The sequence below is a fragment of the Ischnura elegans genome, chromosome 1, assembly GCF_921293095.1.
Source record: "Ischnura elegans chromosome 1, ioIscEleg1.1, whole genome shotgun sequence".
Taxonomy (NCBI): Eukaryota; Metazoa; Arthropoda; class Insecta; order Odonata; family Coenagrionidae; genus Ischnura; species Ischnura elegans.
The window spans coordinates 85,109,666-85,133,509 of NC_060246.1; the positions used below are offsets into that span (position 1 = coordinate 85,109,666).

Here is a 23,844-nt window from a genome sequence, read left to right on the forward strand (position 1 = left end):
GGGTTTTCCCAGCATTCATACTTAGCCATCGCGTTTTCGCACGCTTGAAAATTTTCACTTTTCATTTAATCGAGAAAAATAGATATCGTCATTAAAAAATCTAAAAGCGTGAAATGCGTACTCCAGGAGTAGTAATCTTTCGATTTAGGCAATAAAAAAATAATAGGAAACCACCATATTCTATCTCTTATCTAATCAATGAATCTTTCAGAAGCATGGTAAATTGATACATCAAAAAACACCGTCCTCACCTTCCCCCATTCACTTCCGCTACCTTTCTCCACTTCTCCTTTCATCCCTTTCAAAGAAACCTCTGACCCGACATCCTCAGTTGCACGGCATTGCGCCTGCCGGCGGAGTAATATGTCGACGTCAACGGCCAGGCCGACATATCCGTCCGTTGGCCACATTCCCACGGAATCCCCTTTAATATCGGCCCTTTCCCTTCAATGGCGTCCCTATCACCACAAACCCATCACACCCTCCCGCCGAGGACACACCACTCCAAGGAGCTTTCCTCTTCCCCAGGCCATATCAAGATCAACCCGACCATCCACTTGCAGCCTCTTGATGATTGACCAAACTCCCCCACCACCGACCGCCCACTCGAACGGAACCCTTCGACGACCGCGAAAGAAGTTGGAGAAAGGAAGCCCTCGGCGAACGGGGAATCCAGCACGTTAGGATAAGGGAGAGTGGAGATTAAAATCCCCCAGGAAATTTCGGAAGCATGCTTCTTATTACACCGACTCGGGGCATTGTGAATGATCGTGTGACGGGATTTGTCGACGCTATGCGCATGACGAAACTCAGACTTAAAACTGTCATCATCATCCAAGAGCATTCCAATTTTTACGCGACCGACGAACTTTAATTGGCACAAAGAAGCATTTCAGGAAGCGAAGCATTCCTAGCGTCGCTTCATCGACAGTTTTCTCTAAATGTCGAATATGGGTTATTTTGTAAATGTAGGACATATTTTTGGTGCACAGTATCAGAAATTGATTTTGTACTTAACTTCTGATAAGAATTTATTGAGACGAAAAACAAAAAATATAGCCACATGAAAAGTTATAAAAAGTTTAGAGGAACACTAAATCCAATCCACGATCGCTTATAGGTCCGATGGAGTGGTGAAATTATCGCCGCAATATTATAACACTCTTTATGTTTTTGGGACATGAAACTATCCTGTACTGATGAGGGGATAGATCCCTCCAAAGCCTCAGAGATATAAAAAAAATTTAAAACTTTTGCCTAGTGTTGACATTTAATAATTGCATCTGCTTAAAGATAATTTTTTGTGCCAAAATGATGTAAAATCAAATTCCAGGCATGTCATTTTAAAAAATATTTTCCTGGACGGGGGTAGCCAACCCAGGTCATCCCATCACCCCAAAGCATATCCCTAGTTACGCCACTGGATATCACGATATGAGAATGACAATAAAAGGGGTCGAGAATGAGTGATGGTGATTGAAGATATTTTACAGGAATGGCGTGTGACGGGGAAAGGTGAATAATATGAGCATGAAAGGATAGACTCTGTTTCCGCTAAGTAGAACGACGTCGGGAGTTTTCTCGGGGTAAAAGGAACGAAACGCGAGCGCGCTTACGACTGTTTTAGGGCTATGATGTGAAGAGGGATCGAAAGAGTAAATCTAAAGGATGAACAAGAGGATTGAGTTGTGGGGGCGAGTGGAATGAGAGGTAACAACAACCCTCGAAGACATCAAATTCGGACATTAAACGGCAAGCAGATGCCAATGTCTAATCCAAAAGACGCCGCCAACGAGACGGAGATTGAGGAATATAAGCGTATCCAGAACATGGTAAGGGGAGAAAGAGGGTGGAAGACTGTCTACTTCTCTTAGCGGAAAACGAGTAAGATCCCACGAAAGGGTTGGTGAATCGAAGTGAAAGACACTCAGTCTCAGAATGACTGAGATACCTGCCACACCGATTATTTTCAAAGTGCATGTTGTAAAATAATATCCTCTCTGTCTTGGTTAATAACAATACCAAATATTAGCACGTTAGCAATAAAATGAATTGAAATTACATGGTTTTTATGCATATAAGGATGAAACGTTGACAAAATTATTTGAGGGCTAATGTGAGTGACGTTATTGGAAAAACCTCTGAATATAAAAGAAAAAAATGTCAAATGGTTGACATGTAAAGAACTCTCGTGAGAAAATAAACAAAAGTCACCAGCCAAATACAATCTAAGTTATCATTGAAATAATTAGCTAATAAAAGTTACAACATCAATTCTTCCAAACAACGAACAAATTCTACAGGAGAGTTGAACTATCATTATTAAAAGGTATCTGGTTCATTAACTTGAGAGTTTATAGTAAAAAAATGATTTAAGTGTACTCATGATGAGTCATTGAAAAAAGCGAAGAAAAAGGTGCTCAATCCTACCGTAAACAAATGCCAAAAAGATGCCAGAAATAAAATCAGCAAGCAACTACCTTAATATCCTAAAAAGTGATTAATTTTCTTATTAAAATACATTTGAATCCATTTGTAGGGGTTTGCGTCCCACCATTACCAAGTTAATTACACGAAAATATTTTTGATAAAATAATTCGGCTTTCTTGGAAATCCAATGACAAAATTAACCTTCATCACGACTTATCATGACAATATCTCCAAACTTTTTATTCCTCAGAACGTCCACCTTTTTGCCCGGGTGCCCTGAAAACAGGGCATATATTGTATTCGGTAACAATAGCTGCCGATATGTTCTTGGTCAAGGCTACGGCCAAAAATGGTACTGCTGCCTTGGTGATGAAAATGAATGAATGATTCAGTTTCAATGAAGTGGGCCACTGAAGCACTCGCCAATTCATTTGATTCATCCTTAACGTGACCGAGTTGTTTATATCACGGTGATTGTTTATATAGGAACGGAGAAAGATACCATTAGAGGGCATCTCGATGGAAACAGCATTATCTCATCTCTAATATCCAAACTAGCATAGGTCAAACACACGGAGGTCTGCGTGAGGATTTGCCCGTTTCCATAATTTCTCGGGCGAGTGCCAGGCCACGAAGCCATTCCGGGGGAAAAGAGTTCCAGCACAACAAGTCTATGATATTGATGCTACAAGGTTACAACCAACTTCATCCTCACATTTATGGGCAAAGTACAGAGTGGAAAATATTCTCTTGCATTTGCAATGAATTTGCCTAACAGCAATCATCGTTGCATATATGTACTGTGACAGTATTGAAAGTAAACTTTTTTTTCATAAAAATGGATTTAATTATCACTGTAATGAACAAAAAATGTGTACTATTTCTCTTTCTATCACCTCCTAAATATTTTCAACCCTAGTCGAGTTTGTCTCTTTCATTACCCTAATAGCCTCAAAACGTCAGTTTCTTTATCAGAAGCAGATAACATTAGTAAAAGTCCCTTGAAAAGCGATAAGTTTAGACACGAGATTGATTTCCCCAATTTAGGGGTTGCTTGTAAAAATTGAGGGTGATAGAAAAAAACGGAGGTCATTTTCGGATTTAGCGACCCAAAATTAGCCAGAAACACCGTAAATTGTCGCCGAGAATTCTTTGAACTTTTTTTTTTGCAGAACAGTGTGATATGAGTCAAGGAGATTAGATCAATTAAAAATGTTCGAAAATCTGATTTATTTTAAAATTAAGTTAAAAATTTTTTTCGCTGTCTTAAAAAAATACAACATAAATAGAAGTAATTTAATTGATCAAAAATTTTCGCGCAAAACTTTATAGATTAAAAGTCCACCGTCTCTCACATTAAAATTCGACCCATTTTATGAAAGTACGGTCATGTAGACCGGTTTCCCAGGCGATAGCAAATATACAGTCAGCATTTTAGAAAATTTAGGAAAATTCACGTCTTGTGTTAATAAAATCGCGATGTGTACGCGGCACGGCGTTTATAACGAACGCAAAATATGGCTCGCGATTCTTGCATCGCTGGTTTTGTGGGTCAGGAAATGACACGGCATTGCCAGGGGATGCATACCGGGATGCCACTGCCACTGAAATTTGACTCTTTCCATTCGATGCATAGCGTAAACACGGGGAACATAAAAATAACCCAATTACTGTCGAGTGCTCCGGTAGGATTCTCTAGCGTAGGAAGTTAGGGGCATATGAGGAATGATATAAGCGACCTACTCTATTTTTAGATTACATCCAGGGTTTGGAAAAAAGTGGTAAAAACTATAGGAAGTCTCAAAAAATCGTTTCTATCATGTATGAAAGAAGGTAGGGGAATATCTTACATAGGAACAAACATATAAGCACGGTAATGGTATCAGTACAATACGAAAACTATCAAGCATAGAGTCGTCACAATGTGGCATAGGGGAACATCGATTGTAGATCCTACTTTGTAAAGTTGGGGCATGGCATCCTAGCGGGTCGGGCGCTTGGTTGCTGATCGAGAGGCCCCTAGTTCAAATCCTGGGTGAGGTAATAGCATTATAATGACTTCCATTGTGATCTCTTTAATGCTATTATGGAGCTCTTCCACCACGCCATAGCTTCCAATTTCGACCTGATCCCGGGTGAATCCTTCGGACGCCATTAAACAAAATCCTCGAAGTGGGAGGTGGCCCATGTAAAGGTACTGGGCAACCTACGATGAATCTGTGAAATTTAACTGTGGTTTAACTTAAGGTGACCTTATCAACCCAATCTTCGGGTTTAAACACTGAGAGTGATTTCATTAAGTATTAAACGCCGAGAGTGTTTGAAAATTCTCTCAGATTGTTAATAACTTGAATAGGAAGAAATCATGTGGAAACACGAAGGATGATCGCCATGACGAAAAATCACTTGGCTTAGTACATCCATGTGGACACAATATGAAAGTGGAAAATAGAGAAAAAAACTAGAGATATTTTGAGAAAATACTCTGATATCTACTAAAAAAAAGTCAAAACGTAGCCGCATTATGATGCCTTCACCAATCTAACCACATTAAAATTTTGCATATGAGATGGAATCAGACATACAAAATATATATTTGACGAAAATTCTTCATCATGGCAACCCTTAGCGAACAGCTACAGATAACAAATCATTCTGCCTACAGGGATTGACGAACGTACTTAGCGCTCCTCCCAAAAGCAACATTCGAATTGAAGAAGTCATCCAAAACAGTACAAAAAGCCATGATAAACACGAAAACCCATCTGCCTGTATTTCGTTTGATTTGGAAAACAAACAAAGCGAGAGTTTTTTCTCTTCCTCTCCAAGGCCTCCTTAACGAGATTTACCCGATCAGCGGGGGAAGCCTTGAGGGAGGAAAAAAGAAGACTCGAGAACATTTTTACGGCAGGTGATCACGTCAGGGAAGGTTAACTATTTCCTTTCCCTGCGGGTGGAGAGCATCCTGGGGAATGCAAAAATCAAAGGACTACCAGAGAGAGAGAGAGAGAGAGAGAGAGCATGCGAGGTAAATCATCCGGAGTGGCGGTCCAAATCGATTATGCAGAGCTCGGATAACTCGACAAAAAAGACTTACAAGGCAGTCGAGGAGCAGCGAAAAAAATGTAAAAATGGAAGGAATAAACGACGCAGGCAATACCCGGTCGGTTAAGAGACAAGCAGAAGATGCACTGCACCCTTTTCCAAGTACCTCGAATAGCGATTTGTGACGGCCCGGACAAAGAAAGAAGAAGAAAAAAAAAGGTGTCGGCAAAAACAGCGAAGACGAAACCCTTCTCCTTGCTCGCTGCGAGAGACAAAGGAAGAGGAAAGAAGAAGACGATGGAGCGTTTTGGGTCGGAGATCGTGGCTGAGATGGAAAAAGAGGAGAGGAAGAAATACTGCACTTCGACAGCGGCAAGAGGAACGGCGGAAGTATGAAACTCCCTCCAGCACGAGAGATAAAAAAGAGAGAAATGTTTTCCGAAAGCAGGGGGGAAACTTCTTGGTCGACCCTCTCGAGGGGTCTCGCCATTCCCCGACCGATTCCCAGAGACGCCGCTGCCGCCGAAAAGTTGGGCGTCCCTCCGGTCACTCGTTTGTGCGTTGCGATCGCCTCTCCTCCACCGTGAGCACCTGGCACCTGTTCGTGAAGGGTACAACGGTAGGAAAGTGGGAAGGAGGAGGAGAAGGGGGTGGGGGATACGACTCGGGCTGGATGCTGCAGTTGGTAGTGTTGGGACCCCAAAATATCGATATTCGACGATGATATCGGCGGGGCCAGAAAGAGATTTGGGGGAGGGAAGGCGTCGTTGGTATATTAATTGAGAATATTTAATATTCAATTAATATTTAACAAATCTATAAACATAATTAATATAAATTAGTTATAATAAAGTAATTAAAATAATAACTGCAGTTCAAGGAAAGATTTATGAAACTATATTGCCCATATCAGTTGCGCACCGAGAGAGCGGACATTAGTAGTTGACCCTGCTCCCCTATATAATCGAAATGGACATTGATTGAGATCTAGCTCAACTGAAGTTTAGTTTTTGAGGTTTATTATATCATATACTATGGTTTTAAAAGGCATTTACCTATCGAGTGCGGTGGTCATGATAGAAAACTCCTTCTATTTTAAATCCTTTAAGAGTTGTTTTCTGGCTAATGAAGAAATAATATTTTTTATAAAAAATATTTTAAATATGAATAAAGTTGTTACTAATTGATAAATATAAAAATGAATAGCAATTTCTCAACTACAATTTGGCCAAAGATGCAGGGCTTTTGCGCATACTAGTAAGTTCTCGAACTCACGAAATCTTCTCTCTTCTATAACGAAATCCCTAAAAATACAAAGTAACACAAGAATTATTTGCATAACTTCGGCTGTATCTTTGAGGGAATCCATTGCACGTGTGACAATAGACTTTGCACTATTCCACTCTGACTTCATCACCCAACCGGTTCCAAGAATTCAGTGCCAAGAAACTAATATGTCTGAGTAAGGGGGTAATTTTATACAGTGTCCCGGAATAGAGAAGGGGGTTAAAAAAAGATGCCATATATTGCTGAAAGTTAAAACACTTAATTTATTGTTCTTGTATTTTTCTGTATTTAAACCTCAAACAATATATGACTTCTGCGTTTAAAGTTGGTTTAAATCCCCCTTCCGTGCCGCGGCAATGTACTATATAGTTGCCCCATGCTAAGACCCAATAGTCCCTTGAAAATGGTTCTGAATTGTTGAAACCGGTGGAGTAATAAAACCATTGAAGAGTACAGTCTCTTTTTTCAAGTGAAAAAAAGAACATATCCTAGAAGGCGATATAGTGCATGGTAAACGGTCGCAGGAAACAAATAACACTGTAGAACAGCACGTTTTCCCTTTTTCCAACTCTACTGAAAATTTTAGGTTAACAACCTGTCTTAATAATTTTTATCGTCTATTGGTAAGCAATAATGGATATATTAGCGGCAGTTAACCAACCAAAATCCTCTAAATACCCTCGTCTCTACTTTCATAAGCAAGAATTTTGACGCCTTCTACACCTTTAACTTCCTTTGAGGTCTATTCTGTCAAAATTTACATTGAATCATACAAATGTGATCAAAATGTCCGCTTAGTAATTATTTCGCTTTTGTAATTTATTTTTTTTTAGTGTTGTAAATGTTGTTAAAAAAACACTGATAAGGCTTATTTTACCTGTTTCGGACGTTTTTTTAAAAAATAATCACAGATCTGGCAGAACGATTTTTTTATGGAGATAGTCATCCCCCATACAGTGTACTTGCAGCTCACCCCGCAACGGCAGATTGGCTCTTCATTCTACCCAGAGGGATGACAAATGTGCACAACGTTCCCGAACAAAGCATCATTCAAATTGACGAAGTCATCCAAAACAATACAAAAAACCCATGGTAAATATGAAAACCCATCTGACTGTATTTCGATATTTTTTCCTATAACATATACATAGAAACAGCCATAATATATAATATCGATTATATATTCTTTTTATGATATTTCATGGAGTTTAGGTCAATAAAAACCAAGTTATAGCCAACGTTTCGATTTATTTAAAATCATCCTCAGGGCTATGAAAGAGAAAACATGAACAATATAAAATACAAAGATGAACAACATAAAACGATTTATTTTGTTTATGAGTGTTTTGTATTTTATATTGTTCATGTTTTCTATTTCATAGCCCTGAGGATGATTTTAAATAAATCGAAACGTTGGCTATAACTTGGTTTTTATTGACCTAAACTCCATGAAATATCATAATAAGTTTAAACAAGGTCAAGAATAGAAGAGGAAAAGTGATTATATATTCTACACATAATATCGATTTCCGCTGAATATTGGGCATGGATGAATGACGCTCATCCCTTGAGGATGGGAATAAGGGGATCCAACAATGCCGCGGCCTCAAAGTCAGGAGACGCCACATCGGGGGCTTCCAATGAGGGATGAAGATCGGGGAGGGTGCGCTCGAGATATGTTTGCGAAACAAATCACATCCCAAAGTCATCGATCTAGTTCAAACGAGAGGGAGTCCCGCGCACAAATTTCGCCCCGCGGCAACTTTCGCTTATCCTCCCGGGCGACCCAACCCGCCATCCCCACGGCCACACAATCCCTGACTTTGCCCCTCATTCCACCCACGGATCAAGCTAGTTTGGTGCCTTCGCATCCCGTGGTTTCCAGCTCAAATCCCGACTTCAGCGGCGATCTTTAAGATGAAGCTTAATCCATGGTAGCCAGAGACGAATTCAAGTATAATTGTTCTTTCAAATGTTAAAAATTATTATTATATATTGCGATCATTGTTGCAGCTACTAAATTGTAAAATTCTATTATTGTATATCGATTGCTAAGTTCTAAACGGTTAATTTTTTTTACTTGTACTCTGAAATCAAAAATCAAAAGTTCATAAAACAGAAAAAAGAAGCATTCATTTGCAAACAAAGAGTTGTTTTTTGCTTGTAATTTATTATTTGTGTTATTACACTTTGCTTAACATACCTGTCTCAAACCGGCCGAATTTGAGGTACGTGTTGTTAGAACTTAGCCATCGATATATCTTCATAACTCAGTGCAGTTATTACACTTGTAATTTAATTTTAGCTACGACTACAAGCTGTTCGCATTATTATTATGCCGTACTTAATTTTTATGTTGACTATTTTAATTTTTTCTGTGTACAATCGCCTTTATTCATAAATAAATTTCCACAGGACATAACATAAATAAATTATTAAAATTAAAATATGATTCAGTAAGTCCTTCGAAGAGTAGAAGAGAAGAGTAGCCTCATGAACACCTTGAAAAGAAGACGGAACAGCCTTATAGGCCATATCTTCAGACATGATGGCCTGATGAAGAAAATCGTCGAGGGACATGTGGAAGGCAAGAACGGAAAAGGAAGACCTCGAACAAAATATATGGAACAATTAAAGAAGAATGTGAAAGAGAAGAAATACGCAGGTTTGAAAAGATTATCCGATAGGATAATTGATTGGGGAGCTGATTCAATCGAATCTTAGGATTGTTGGCCAGTCATTATAATATTTTTGTAAATTGGTGAAAGAGGATTTCCGGGTAGCGAGCATGAATATCTCATAGGCTATATGCATTACATCATGGATATTTGTTTAGGTTTCTCGGCGACAAATTTTGTGAATGTTTTTAAATGAAATTAATTTTTTTTTCCAAATAGAGGACCTTATAAGGCCTGCGTGAAAAATATTTAGCCTGTCAATGATGGATAACGCTCCGAACGATAACGCTAACGAAGTGATAAATATTGCCTCAGCATAATATTTTTCTTTAAGCTTTGGAGGAGGGAAATTTCCTATACTAACTCCTCCTCACCTTGACTCTCCGATATTTTGGGCCTATTTACAGTGTTCAGATTTCACCAATAAATTTAAAACTCGGTACCAAATGATAGACATTAATCTAATGACTTAATGTCGAAATTGGGTGCTAGAAATCATATAACGAATCTATAGTCTCTAATAGCCGAGGATTTTCACTGCTGTTGACTCGAGTAGGTTGTTCGTTGTTCATATGATACCAATATCCCTTTTTGCCGAATATTAGACTGATTTTAGAGAGAAGAAAGTAAAAGCCCTCGCGCGAGGATGATATTGACTGCCGGTGAATTATCGTTGGTCTAAAATACCTATCCATACGATCTTCGAGTATCTAAAATCTTTCATTATTAAAGATTTTCGTTTCCTGATACCAATTTTTGATCGCGAAAATCAAATTCATTCAACTTCGAGAGACATTTACAGGCTTCTGATAAACGACAGTTACTCGACCACTGATAGTCAACATATCATTGGCAGTCGATTGACTATCGAAAGTGGATAATTAAATTGCCAAACTTATACAACGAATATAAACAATAAACATTTATTATACTATCTGTAAAGAATAAAAATTTGTTTGTTCCACAGCAATTTATTCACTCGCAACGGGTTTCGATCTTGTGGCCGTCCAGTTCTAACTAAGCTTACTTCTTGCCAGAAGATGATACACTTTATCGTAACCAGTCGCGAGTGAATTAATGCGGAACTAGTAAAGTTTCATTATTTCTTGATAGCCATGAAGGGGTTCCATCAAGTGATGCCTCAAACCATTGCATTCACTTTTATATCAGAAAAAGCCTTGATAATCGATAAACAGATGGAAAATTTTCAGCATGTACGTTCCAATGACAACATGTAAACGAATTTTTGTATGACTCCCACTCCCCTCTTTTAAGCCTCCCTATCCTAAATTCCTGGGCTAATGACATGACGAACTCTTCGGTCTCCCTCTCACCTGAACCATCCCCCCACCACCTGCCATGCCCTCCCTAAGGGAGCCTCCTCCCCCTAACTTCTTTCCTACCATATGACCAAGTTCTTCCCCCCCCCACTCCCTCTTCTCTGTTGACCAATCCGTTCAACCTAGTTACTTTCCTCCCTACCCCTCCTAGCCTGGTATAAAAGGATGTAATGGACCTCTGTAGAGTTCACCTTATGATAACGTCCAACGTTGAAACCATGGTCGTGAATAAATATTAATGTGGAAGCACAAAGCTCTTTTTAATGTTAACTTGATAATCGAAATAAATCATAATGTAACTAGTGAAGTTTTTCCTTGATAGTCATGAAAAAGTTCCATCAAGTGACGCCTCTAACCATCACAGTCACTTTTACTTTAGTGACAGCTTTGATAATCGAAGTTATCAACGAGAATTTCGATAAATTGAACAATCGAAGGAGCCCACTTCCGCAGATCCGCTCCATCCTTTGACCTGTCTACTCTCGTTCCGATGCAACAGACCCGACGAAGCCAACCCTTCCCTTCTCTCTGGATTCCCCCTACCCCAGCCTTCGCTCTGTACCTCTCCGTGGCCACCCACTCTTCCCACGATCCCGCGCGCACACTTCTATAGCTCCGGCCGCCTCTCACACCCCAACCCTACCCACCTCAAGCGAATCTCGCCCCCACCGGGGATTTCGGGAAAGCGATCGCGAGGCCGCTTGGGCCTCCAGAGACTTGTCTTCTTGCCCCCGACCACCCTTTCCCCCCACGGACTTTCCGAGTTTCCCAGAGTTTCTACCCCACCTCCAGGAGAGCTCTCCTCCCCTCCCCTTCGTTCTATTCCCTCGAGCACCCTCCGCATAATCCGAAAGCGTCCGGCGTAAAAGTCTTCTTCGCATACATCCCGTCATATTATGGCGAGCGAGATGGAGGAAAAAATATATATACGTCCCTCAGAAGAGAATATACTTAGGTATACACACGATGCCGAATTGAGATTGGAGTCCGTCATAGTGAGCTACTGGGGATCAGTTTTCATAAAGTATGGTAAACGTTGTTAAAGATAAGGATCGTCGGAAGTAGGGGCCTGTTTTAGCCTCATAACTTCACCAAGTGGCCATAGCTCATCATTTATTTCCGCCTTAAAACGAACTTGAGATGAGAGCAAAATTTCAGTTTCACTTCAAGCCTCTTTGCATGAGCTTTTGTTTAGTATCAAACAAATAAAACTGATACAGCCTTTAATGCATTGAAGTGGCTCGAAATTCCGAACTGAGGTGACAGAGTACCTCAAAAGATGAGAAATAAAACGGTAATATGCTATTAATGTAAAGAACAAAGATATATCGAATGAAACTTGCCATTGTAACTCGCACTCTTTCATCCATAAAGCATCAAAAGTAACCTTATCATGGTAATAAACAACACATTTTTACCTCAAATTTGTTGACGCCTCATTGCAGAAAATAATGAATTTTATTTTCAAAAAATTAGGATCCAATGATGATAACAAAAAAGTGATATTGCCATTCGTAATCCTTCTCATGAGTATCAAAAAGATCCAGTTAAAGACAACTATTTGTTTCCTACCGTTAAGCCCTTTTTAAGGGCCGTAAAATGTTTTTTTTAAGGGAGAAGGAAACAAGAATAAACGAGATATTTGATTTTTTCTAAGAGTATTCCACAAGGTATAAGAGCCCGAAATGAGTTTCCAAATTTTTTACAGGACTCAATCTCCTCTCATAACACGAAACACCCTTTTTTCGCTTATTACCCCAAGCAACACGATTCTTTTAACCGCCAATTCGTATCCATCCAAGCATTGCCTCAATAGCGTACCAAAAATAGCTCGGGAGCAAATTTAGATGCAGATATGCCAAAATTAAAACTGATATCATCCGATACCTTTGAAGTCTATCAAAGCACGAGTTTTCTGCCTTCCAATATATTGGGGCACGACTTCGGATAGTTCAGACGTGCGGAGAGAATATTTACCGAAAAATATACTATTTTTTTCTTCGACCATGCCCGAGTTACTCCTTCTCACGGTTACCATGGCCACTGCGGATGCATCGTGCCCTTCTTGATTTTTTTCCTGCACCCCGTAGGTACTCGACGTCACGCTCTCAAAAGAAAATATGAAAGGGGAGAAAAAAATCGGGAAAAATCGTTCAGGAGTACAGGGAGAGAGGCGTGGTATACAAGCATCGACGGACGCATTGGATTGAACGAAACGCGGGGAACAGCCTCCAGGAGGAGAGAAGGCTTTTGTGACGGTCCGAGAGGCGAGGGCACGGAAAAGATGCGGCCAGAGTGGGGAGGAAGGGGTGGGGAGGCCAAGAGATGTCCATCCCGACCCATCGTGGCGCGGACGCGGCGAGACATCAAAAGGAATCTTTGATGCCTTTTCGGAGGGAGAGATGGGGGCTGGCTGAGAACGGTGGGAGATCTCGGTGCCGCTGAACCATTCCCGGAGAGCAGCATACGCGGTAGCATCATCATCCGTCTCTTCGCCCCACCCTTTGCTTTTTGCGGTACAATCTCCGTACCGTGGTCGCCTCCTTAGAGTTATCTATATTTTATAATATTTCCTGGAGTTTAGGTCAACGTATTTTATGAAAACAAGTTATAGCCAAAGTTTCGATTTATTTTAAACCATCATCAGGGCTATGAAAGAAAAAACATAAGAACAATATAAAATACAAAGATAGCAACGATGTACAATATTTTTACAAAAAAATGTTAAAACGCGATCGTAGCATTTTTATGTAAAAATATTGTACATCGTTGCTATCTTTGTATTTTATATTGTTCTTATGTTTTTTCTTTCATAGCCCTGATGATGGTTTAAAATAAATCGAAACGTTGGCTATAACTTGTTTTCATTAAATACGTTGGCCTAAAATCCAGGAAATATTATAACATGTATTAAACGAGTTCAAGATAAGAATAGAAAAAATAATTATCTAAGAGTTATCGTCATATCTCATACAATCCCTGCACACGTTGGCGTGAGTAGACAAGGGCGTCTGCACTGAGCGCACTTGTGTTTGTAAGAGTGGCACTGCCAGGTATTGAGAAAATCTAACTGAAAATATAATTGAGACAGAGACTACAATTGTCACCCATTTTTACCTCACAGAAGCAATCTTTGGCTGCATTGAGTTTTCATGCAAAATTTTAACTGTTAAGGAAGTGAAGAATACCACATCATGTAACTTTTTACACTAGTCTATGGTACCTAAGGATTCAGTCAATTAAAAAAAAACACTGTTAATTGTAAAGTGGGATTAGGTATCCTTGGCTTGTATTTAAAGAATATTTTAGAAAATAGAACGAATCTTTGATGCCTTTTCGGTGAGTGAGATGGGGGCTGGCCGAGAACGGTGGGAGACCTCGGTGCCGCTGGACCATCCTGGAGAGACGGACGCGGTAGCATCCTCGGAACATCCCTCTTTCCGCCTCACGCTTCGCTTTTGCGGTACAATCTTTGTATCGCGGTCACCTCCTTGGAGTAATCGCTATGTCATATGAAACTTCTACGTGGCGTAAGTACTGCACTTAGCGCACTTCTGTTTGTAGGAGCGGCACTGTCAGGTATGCTGAGACTATAATTGTTATCTATTTTTAACTCACAGAAGCATTTTATTTTTGCTGAATTGAGATTTCTTACAATACTCTACTTGCTAAGGAAGTGAAGAATGTCATAGCATGTAAATTTTTACTCCAGTATAAATTGCCTACAAATGTTTTTATAAAACAACGTTGATTGTGAAGTAGAATTAGGTACGTTTGGCTTCAATTTAAAGAACCATTGAGAAAATAGAAGGAATCTTTGATGCCTTTTCGATGGGACAAAGGTGACAAAAAAGAGATGAATGGTGGTCGGTGCCGCTGAACCGGAGAGACGGACGTAGTGACATTCTTTTCACTACTTCACTACCATTTCTCCAACCCGTCCTTCGCTCTTGCGGTACAATCTTCGCTATCTTGGCGTTATCATCATATCCTACAAAACCCCTACACGCAGTGGCGGCGTAGGTGGGTGAGGGCATAGGGGCTGTCCGCGAATTCGTATACAAAGGGTCAACACAGTCAGGTAGGCTTAAGGCTGTAAATGTAACCCATTTTTTATTCACAGAAGCAATTTTTGGCTGCACTGAATTTTCTCGCAAATAATTAGCTGTCAAAAAAGTAAAGATTTAAAAGCATCTAACTTGTGATACAAGTCGAATTATACCCACCCATTAATTTTTTTTTTTTTTAGAAAAATACCATTCCCAACACAATGCAAGTAGATATGTTTGAATCAAATTTGACTGATAAAACGCAATGTGCAATGATACAAACACTAGTTAAAGATGCTGCACTTTAAGAGTGACTCAAAGTGATAAGAGTGTATATTTGGGGCTGGGGACGAAAAATCAAAGGGCACCACTCACTATAGCTACACAGTCACACTAGATCGTCGCCTTGATCACCCGGCACGGCCTACCTCCTCGATCATTCCTATCCACTATCCTCATCTACGAATATCCTGACCAATTAGATCACCTAAACCCATTAAACATTTCAGAGTTTGCAACGAAGGTAAGTGCGCTCCTAAATCTTTAAACATGGAATTGTTTCATCAAGTCACGCCTGAAAGTTTTTTTTTCAACCTATGGGTAAACTGAGCTGGGTCGTGAACGGGAGTCGTCCTACTACCCTAAAGATGATGCAATGGAAAAGAAATCGAGGTGATGAGGTCAGAGGTAGGACCAACCGACCGTCTGGTGCAATTTTTTACATAGGGCTCAGGCCTACACGGTACACACTGTTTAACTGTCTTTCGCGACGGTTTGGTGTTCTTATAGGAGCGTGTGTAGGGGATTTCAGCATGATACAATTCTCATCGGGTACAAACAGAGTCATTACGGACCCCTGAGAAGGCATATTGAATTGCATATACAAGTATCCAATGGCGAAATATTTTTTAACACAGCGCTAAAAATACTATGAAAATTTGATGGGAAAACTCTAGTTAGTAACTTAGTCAGGAGGATCATGGATTCCTACCAAGCTAAGCCCGCAAGTTTTCAGTTAATCACTATATTTCGGAAAAAATGCGAAGGAAAACGTATATGGTATAAATATGGTATAACCGTATGTGGGCAATACTTCTTAAATTTAACCTGAAAAAAGGTTCTGCGGAATAACGAAGGGAACATCACGTGCATAAAAATGACAAAATATGCTCTTTCTCAAGTACTTCTTAGAAGACTAAAGATAAAAGGGAATTTTTGTGATTCTTATGCTTTATTTTCAGGATATCGCCAATAAAAAACCAGAATCTATAATTACTACGATCTTAAGGCATAAGTGGTCTAAGGAAATGAAAAATTTTGATTGGAAACAAAATATAAAATAAGGTGTGATTAAAAGATCATATCAAGATACTAACCTAAAAAACGAATTGAAAAAATTGTGGTAGGCGTTATGCTGTGAAATTATTTTTGAAATGAAGTTCAAATTCGTAATTTACACTAATGTTATAACTTTGCAAGCCCAATTTCGGCTTAACTCTTAATTTCAAGATGAAATAGAAATTTCATGAACTCGAATCCTGGGCCCGAAAATGTATACTTGGTGGAAATTACAATACAATAAAATACGATGAATGGATTTTTTCCTCCATGGCAAAATACGGCGTAGAAAGGTTAGTTTACATATGACTCAGGAGAAAGAAACAAACTTTATGGGGAAGTTAACGAAGGAAATTCGAGAGGGAAGTCCCTGTGAACTTCTATTTTTTGGAAACAAGTTCAACTTAGTGATTTCAACTTAAGTCATAAATTTACATGCCAAGTGTCGACTTTACTCTCAGTCATTTTTGTTTTAAAGTAGACTTTTGCTGGACTCATAATCTAGTTCCGAAAATGTATACTTGATGAAAATTACAACACAATAAAAATAATAAATAACTTAACTATTTCGAAACAAAATACGACGCGGGAAGATTAGTTTACAAAAGACTCCAAGAGAGAAAAAGGAACTTTACGAGGAAGTAAACAAAGGCAATGCGAGAGAGAAGGGCTCTGTGAACTTATTTTTTTAAATAAGTTCAAAGTAGTAATTTCAACTTATGTCACACATTTACATGCCAAGTTTCAACTTTACTCTCATTCATTTTTGTTACAAAATAGACTTTTGCTGAACTCATAATCTAGGCCCGAAAATGTATTCTTGATGGAAATTATTACAATATTAAATATGTTGAATGAATTTACTCCTTCGCTACGAAATACGACTCAGGAAGATTAGTTTACAAAAGACTCGGAGAGAAAGAAACAAACATTATGAGGAAGTTAACAAAGGCAGTGCGAGAGGGAAGCCCTCTGGATGTGAGGAGGAAGAGCCCCGTCGGCTAATCTCCGTCGAGTGTGGCCGGGGCGAAGCGGAGTTGAAAGCGTGAATTATCCACGGCTGGACGATTAGCGAGGGAGCGAAAGGATTTATAAAGCCTCGGGACGCTCCGCTTAACGTATTATGAGGGACCTCTACACCGGTCAAATCCACCGCGGACGTCACGCGGCAGCTTCAGTCCCGCGGGTCCGAATCCGGAGGAATATTTTTTTTTGTTCCGGAAAAAGGCCAGAAGCCACGTCGGAGTACTTCCTGGGGGAGGGGGGTATCTCAACGTCAGCTGTGACGTCAAAGAGCTCTTTCCTGAACTTGAGGGGTGACCATGCGTGACCGGGCTGTCGACAAGACTTCCATTTGCGACGCAAGTTTATACGGTATTACCGTAGCAAGCGATTTTCTCTATGCTTTTACACGGCCATTAGACTATTTTTCCGCCAATTTTCATATTTATGGTTGCTATAATTGTAGAAAATGATGATAAATAAATGATATATTACTTGTCTTGTTGTTACTTATTGTACTTCCTATTTTTTTGGAAGTAAAAACGTTCTGACCAACTTCATAAAGGAAAGTTATGTGGAAACATTTTCTCCAATTTATACCTCAAAATAATTCTTTCAAAATCTATATCAGGTCGCGTGAAGTCTGCAAAGCTCCTAATGAAAAAATGTGAAATTGGAGGAAAGATTTCACTCAGCTACGCATCTCGCGTTATTTGATCTTTGAGAGACCTCAGTGCTTTAAAAGACTAGTGTGATACTTGGCGATTAGAGTTAAGTTTTAAGAAATGTGTAGTAACGAATTTTTGGCAAAAGAAAGACTTTTACTGCAAAATCTATTCAATTAATCGAGCAAAATTATTGAATGTAGAGTCGGTAAAGTAGTTAGGTGTAAATCGTGAGCAGGACTTATCCTGGGGAAATTTGCGTTAAGATGTAGCTTTTTTCGATAACCATAAAGGGCCATAATACATATGATAGTTATACTCTAGGATAGCTTGACTTGGAATAGGTAAATTAGGCTCTGCATATATAAGGTTAATAAGTTATTATATTTGTAAATGATAACTATCTGCATGAATATTTTGGCACCTTATAATTCATGCATGTATCACTTCCTACGCTAACTCTTCGTTTTTCTAATACTAACTAGTAATTATATTTGTATGGTAGCATGTTCGTGTCCTTAGCAATCTCCTAGTTTCTAGTCTGACCGTGTGCCATTGCCTCGTGTCCGGAAAGCGAGCGCGTTTCTGATTAGGGCTAGGGTGAGTGTTGCATGCCTAGTGTGGTATCACCCTGTGCCACACACCCTGGTGGTGGCTTGCACGGTACCTCGTAGATTCAGATTTGTTGCAAGGTGGGAACGTATGGAAGGTAATCACCACGGGTCTGCTCCTTTGACACAAGTTAGCGCTATCCACGGTGGGCTCCTCTCCAACTTGGGGCGAGTAGGAGAACGAGGAACTTCAGCGGTAAACGCAGTCGTTTTCGTCCGGGCGGAACAAGGCCGGGGAGGGAAAGAGGTGGAATCTTTAATGTTCCATCTCTGAATCTGCCGGTGCGCCGATGAAAGTTTTAAGCCAGATCAAAAACGGACCACGCGGAGCGAGAGCGCGGGTGTTTTTGTTCATTCATGAATGGAGAGCTCTGCAGATAGCGGGGAGGCGCCGGAACACAGCGCATATATATAGACATTTTTTTCGCGCGGGAGTGGGGGGCCCGCTGCCGATTATTGATGCAACACGTGAACAACCTCCAATCGGCTCCCGCACGAGAAGTTTTCGCTCAGAGCAGATATGTGGAGGTGACTGGAGAACTCCCATGGTAGAGATAAAAACTGAAGCCATCTTTCCTAGAGAAATGGAGGATTTATTCTAATTCGACCGGTGTGTCCCATATATTTGATTTTGCGACATATGGGCAAATCTAATGCTATATGTATAATATCGCTATTCGACTTTTTTCGACGTGCATTCGCAATTTTGATGCACAATACACATAATATACTGACGGACAAAGTGTACACTGTACAGTTCCACCGTCATCAATATATATTTAATAAAATCTGCGAAAAGTAATAAAAATGTGGCAGTGGAAATGAATTATTTCTTGGTTTAAAATATTTAAATAAAAATATGCACAAAACTTAGTGTGATAAATAGGAGCAGAATAATTCATCTCGCAAATACATAAAAAAGCTATTTGCTGTTCAAGTTTATAAAACTTGCAGAAAAATTTCAGGGTGATAGATTAGGCGCATGAAAAAACAGCGAACTTATTGAAGTCATCAATGCGGGATAAAGAATATATGATACGAAATAATTGTTATAACTGAGTAATATTCAAGGAAGTGAAAAAGGATGCGAAGTTCACAACTGAAACATCGATTTTCCAGTTTTGTTTTGCCGGTTATTTCCTTCCTACAAGTAAATACGACCTCGAAAATGAACGTTCCCTCATTAAACTCGTCTTCCGCCAAATGTTAACGTGGATGTCAAGGAACGGAAGAAAGAGCTCGAACGATCATTAAAAACAATGCGAACATGGATGTGTTTCTCTTGAAACAAGAGACTCAAATGATCGTACATAAAAGTTTCGAACACTTTCGACTCGAAGATACATACCTCCCATCCATACAAAAAAGAAAGAAAAACAGGATCGCGGGGGAAGAAAATTTTGGGCAGAATCCCTTCGAGGAAACGTACGGAATATATTATCGAGAGAAGGGGATTACATGAGCCTTAATGGTGGAAAAAGGGATCAGAGCCCATATCGGACCAAAATACTGGCCGGGAGGGAGGAAGGGAAGTTTCGATCACGTAGTTACGAGGAAATACGCCCCCACGTATATTCCACTGCAGCTTCATTTGGTACAAACATCTAGAGACCATTAGTCACACGGTTACCATTATTACATGGTGTTCTCCACTTTAATCATGCCAAAACACTTTGAAAATCCTATTTTTTTCCTGAATTCCCAGTACATTAGATTCAAGTTTTAACCAAAAGATAAATAAATCCCTAAGAATATTTATTTGAAATCTAAATGGAAAAAATCTTGTAGCTTCTTGAAGAGGATGATAATGTAAACAGTACATGCATCGATACTGCAAAATATTGGTCCCAGCATCAAACGTTTACCATGAGGAGTCGTGTAGTGCTTTAACTGGACCAGTAGCGTCACACGCTTCAATAGTCGCGCTACACATGTGCAACTCGAAATAACTAGATTAAAAATGCAATGAACAGGATCTTCAGGAGAAATTATAATCAGAGCTCCGTCACTGCTGCGGGTTAATGTTGAGACCAACTACGTCAGTAGTTAAGTTTACAGTAACAATGGGGCAAATCTGTCCAGGTATATGAGATCGAAGTAGCTGATGTAAACGTGTGACATAATTAGTGCTAGTCAAACATCACACGGGACTGTAAATTTGGGTGCCAATGTTTTGCCTTAGTGACTCATCTATTGCTTTAATCAGGTGTTGCAAACCCGAGGCCCCCATGCGGTCTTGAACTTTTTTCCATCCCACAAGATTCATCACACTACAACAAAATATACTTATTTTATGATAGCGAGTGTAATCAAACCCAATGTATTAAAATACATAATTTGTGCCTTCATTTATTAACTACTGAAATTTTATATGTCATGATGGAATAAAGAATAAACTTTGTTATATTCCACTCAGTATTTGTTAAAAGTTCTACCGGTTTCGACCCTTTTCAGATCATTGTTAAGAGGCAACAGCACTGCTGGTAGATGTTTTAGTAAATAGACTATATGGAATATAAAAAAAGTATACTCTTGATTCTATCATGTCACCATTCCACGAAGTGAACTCGCGGTCCATTGATTTGTAATGATGCATTCCCAAAGTGGATCGCAAGATAATTTTGGCAGGCCATCTCTCGCTCAAATGATCGTGGGTCAGAAAGAGCATGCAATGATGGAAAAAATCAGGTCTCAATCACCGCTCAGAAGCACAACAATGGGTAGCAGAGGTACCCTCAAACCTTGAGCACAGTCAACTGAACCAGCCCTTCCTAGCCCCCGGGCCGAGGACAACAACAGCACTCCAAATCAAGCGTGCATGCATCGTCAGTGGAATGAAGTGCGCCGCTCACCTCTTTCACGGGGATGTCCGTCTCCATGATGATCCCCTCGTCGGACACGTCCTGCGCGTAGTAGTGACTGAATGGCCCCCCGGGGAGAGCCACAGGTTCGACAAGCCCAGATTTGTGGTGATAGCGGAGCAAGAACGCCGTCCAGCACACGTATCTGTTCGGAAGAGAAGCATCGTGTCATTTCACGGGAGATACCCAAGGGAGATGTTCCACTCGTCTCGTATCGCACGATAGGGAAACAACTGGAAAAGGGCTGTAACATCCTCGATCGTATTGCAGCAAGTTCTTTTTTTCTTTTACCAGTACTAAAAGTGAAAAAAAGCACTTACGTGTAAATTTGTACAACAAATAAATGATGATACCGGACAGAGATAATAAAAAGTGCGTCAGGCAGGTATCCCCTCGCAGAGTAAATGATAAAACCAGCAAAAGAAAATGGTTTTTCCACCAGTGAAGATGATAAGAGCCTTTGTTAAATCTTATTAACATTTTCTTAATATGTACTAAGAACTCAATAGAGATTTGTTTTAGCCATTGACATATCTGATGACCTCCAACTCAGTATGGGGGTGTAGCTTTTTTACAATATCGTTTAGATTAGAGTGCGCAGAGACACGCATATCTGCAAGCATACGTGCTTGTGTTAAAGAATGAAACCATCGTGAATGAAATCATTTGTCTCGACCAGCTAGGCCAATATTTTACTAGGTGTAAAAATAATTCAACAGACTCCTTATTTTAGCAGCACGAACCATTTCATCACCTGTTCAAGCCTATGAAAAGTTCAATTCAGGCCAAAGGGATAAACGGAAACGTTATAAAAGTTTTTCTCGCCTTGTTGTTTAATAATATTAATATTTATTTACATTATAATTATTACCTGTTAAAGTGATAGAAATTGCCAACCGCTGAGCCAGACGGAGTTCAGTGCATAAAACTCCTTATTGTCATCAGCTGCACTAGCGCTGGTGACAAATGACAGCGGGAGATTGGAAAAGACTTTTTAAAATCATCCACTGCATCAGTAGAGCGATTCAATGGTTTCCAAGCACAATTCAACTCACGGATACTTTCGTCCAACTACCGGTTTTTTTTACAACCGCCAGTTTCCCTACTTCATTCAGTGACCCAGGTGTTCGAATACCCACAAAATAAATCCAGAAGTGCATTTCAAAGCATTTAGACGACCTATTTATCGTTCGGCATTGGAAATAAAACAAGCAAGGGACGTTGCGGTAGGTTTGTCCGCTCGTAAAACAATGCGCTGTATTCCACGTCTTGAGAATAAATAGCATGAACGGCATAAATGGAGAGTCGCAAGAAACAAATTATCGTGGAAATTGCTACGAATCCCAGGTCGGCCTCCCGGGGTTGTATGAAATAAGTTTTGTACTTCTTCAGACAGTGCCATTTATCAGTATTGGAACGACAAAGCGTGCACGAGGAAAGTCATCGTCGTGGTAAAAGTTTTGTGCACATTACACGCGAGGTGTACTGAGGCACAAAACTTTCAAACAACTATTCATCAGAAAAAAATATTTACAAGTTCGGGTAATGAATTCGTATTTTACGGTTAGGGAAAACGGCTTTCACTTGAAAACATGCGTTCATTTTTGAGAGACATTATAAACTACAAAAATTTCAATGGAGCAATCTCTTACATCCCATTAAGAATGTAGCACATCGTCATGAGGATTAGTGTGAATTTCGTGATATCAGTTTCGTGCGAAAGTTTCTGGACGAGTTAGAAAAATAAAATTGTAGGTATGCATAAGTTAAAAAATTCCATCACAACCTAGCGAAAACTTGCATGTGTATTTATGTAAACTTATGCAAACCGTTCCACCATTAAAATCTATCCTTATTTTTAATTATTAAAATTATTTCCGTAAAAGTTTGGAAAGCATGCTATTTGGTAGATAAAAACTCATTGCCTTCCAACTATTTCGAGAATCATCGGGACTGAAAATAATCTTGAAATAATACGTTACTTTCAGCAGGAAAATCCGAAGTCATCAATCCAACAAATCTCCTTTACAGTGAATTACCATAATGGGTTAGCGTTCAAAAGCATTAACAAGAATTGAAATGCGTGGGGCCAAAAATAAAAAAATTAAAAGAATTCCTGTGGAAATTTACCTCGAAATGACATGGAATAACAAGGATATCCACAAAGACTTCTGAGTTTTCATCGCCAAGATCTGACATAAAATATTCTCTCACCGTTGCGGATTCGGTATTTGTGGTTTAGCTCGAGAGTGAAAGCGAGGGTTTCGAATGACGGAGCACTATGTCCTTGGCAAAGTGGCGGCAGACTAGTTGCCAAGAAATGATCCCCTAATGAATGGAATGGACACACTGACGAGCACACTCGAGGGAAAAACAACGAGGAACGAGCAGGCGTGTAGCCAAGGATCGAAAGGAAGTGGAAAAGGGCTCCCATTTCGTCCTCCCGATGTTTGTCCCAAATTTTTACATTCCGAGCAAAGGAGGTCAAGTGAACATATAATTGGTAGTAGCGGGCGTAACTTGGTGGACATCCTTAAT

General features: G+C 39.7%; 1 protein-coding gene across 1 annotated transcript in view; it reads right to left on the reverse strand.

The window, feature by feature from the left end:
* Positions 1-23,844, reverse strand: part of LOC124165208 — a 500,277-nt gene that overhangs the window by 17,983 nt on the left and 458,450 nt on the right. Inside the window, exon 11 of the mRNA XM_046542490.1 lies at positions 21,298-21,451. Within this exon, the coding sequence (XP_046398446.1) occupies positions 21,298-21,451 (154 nt within the window). The remainder of the gene's footprint in view (positions 1-21,297; positions 21,452-23,844) is intronic.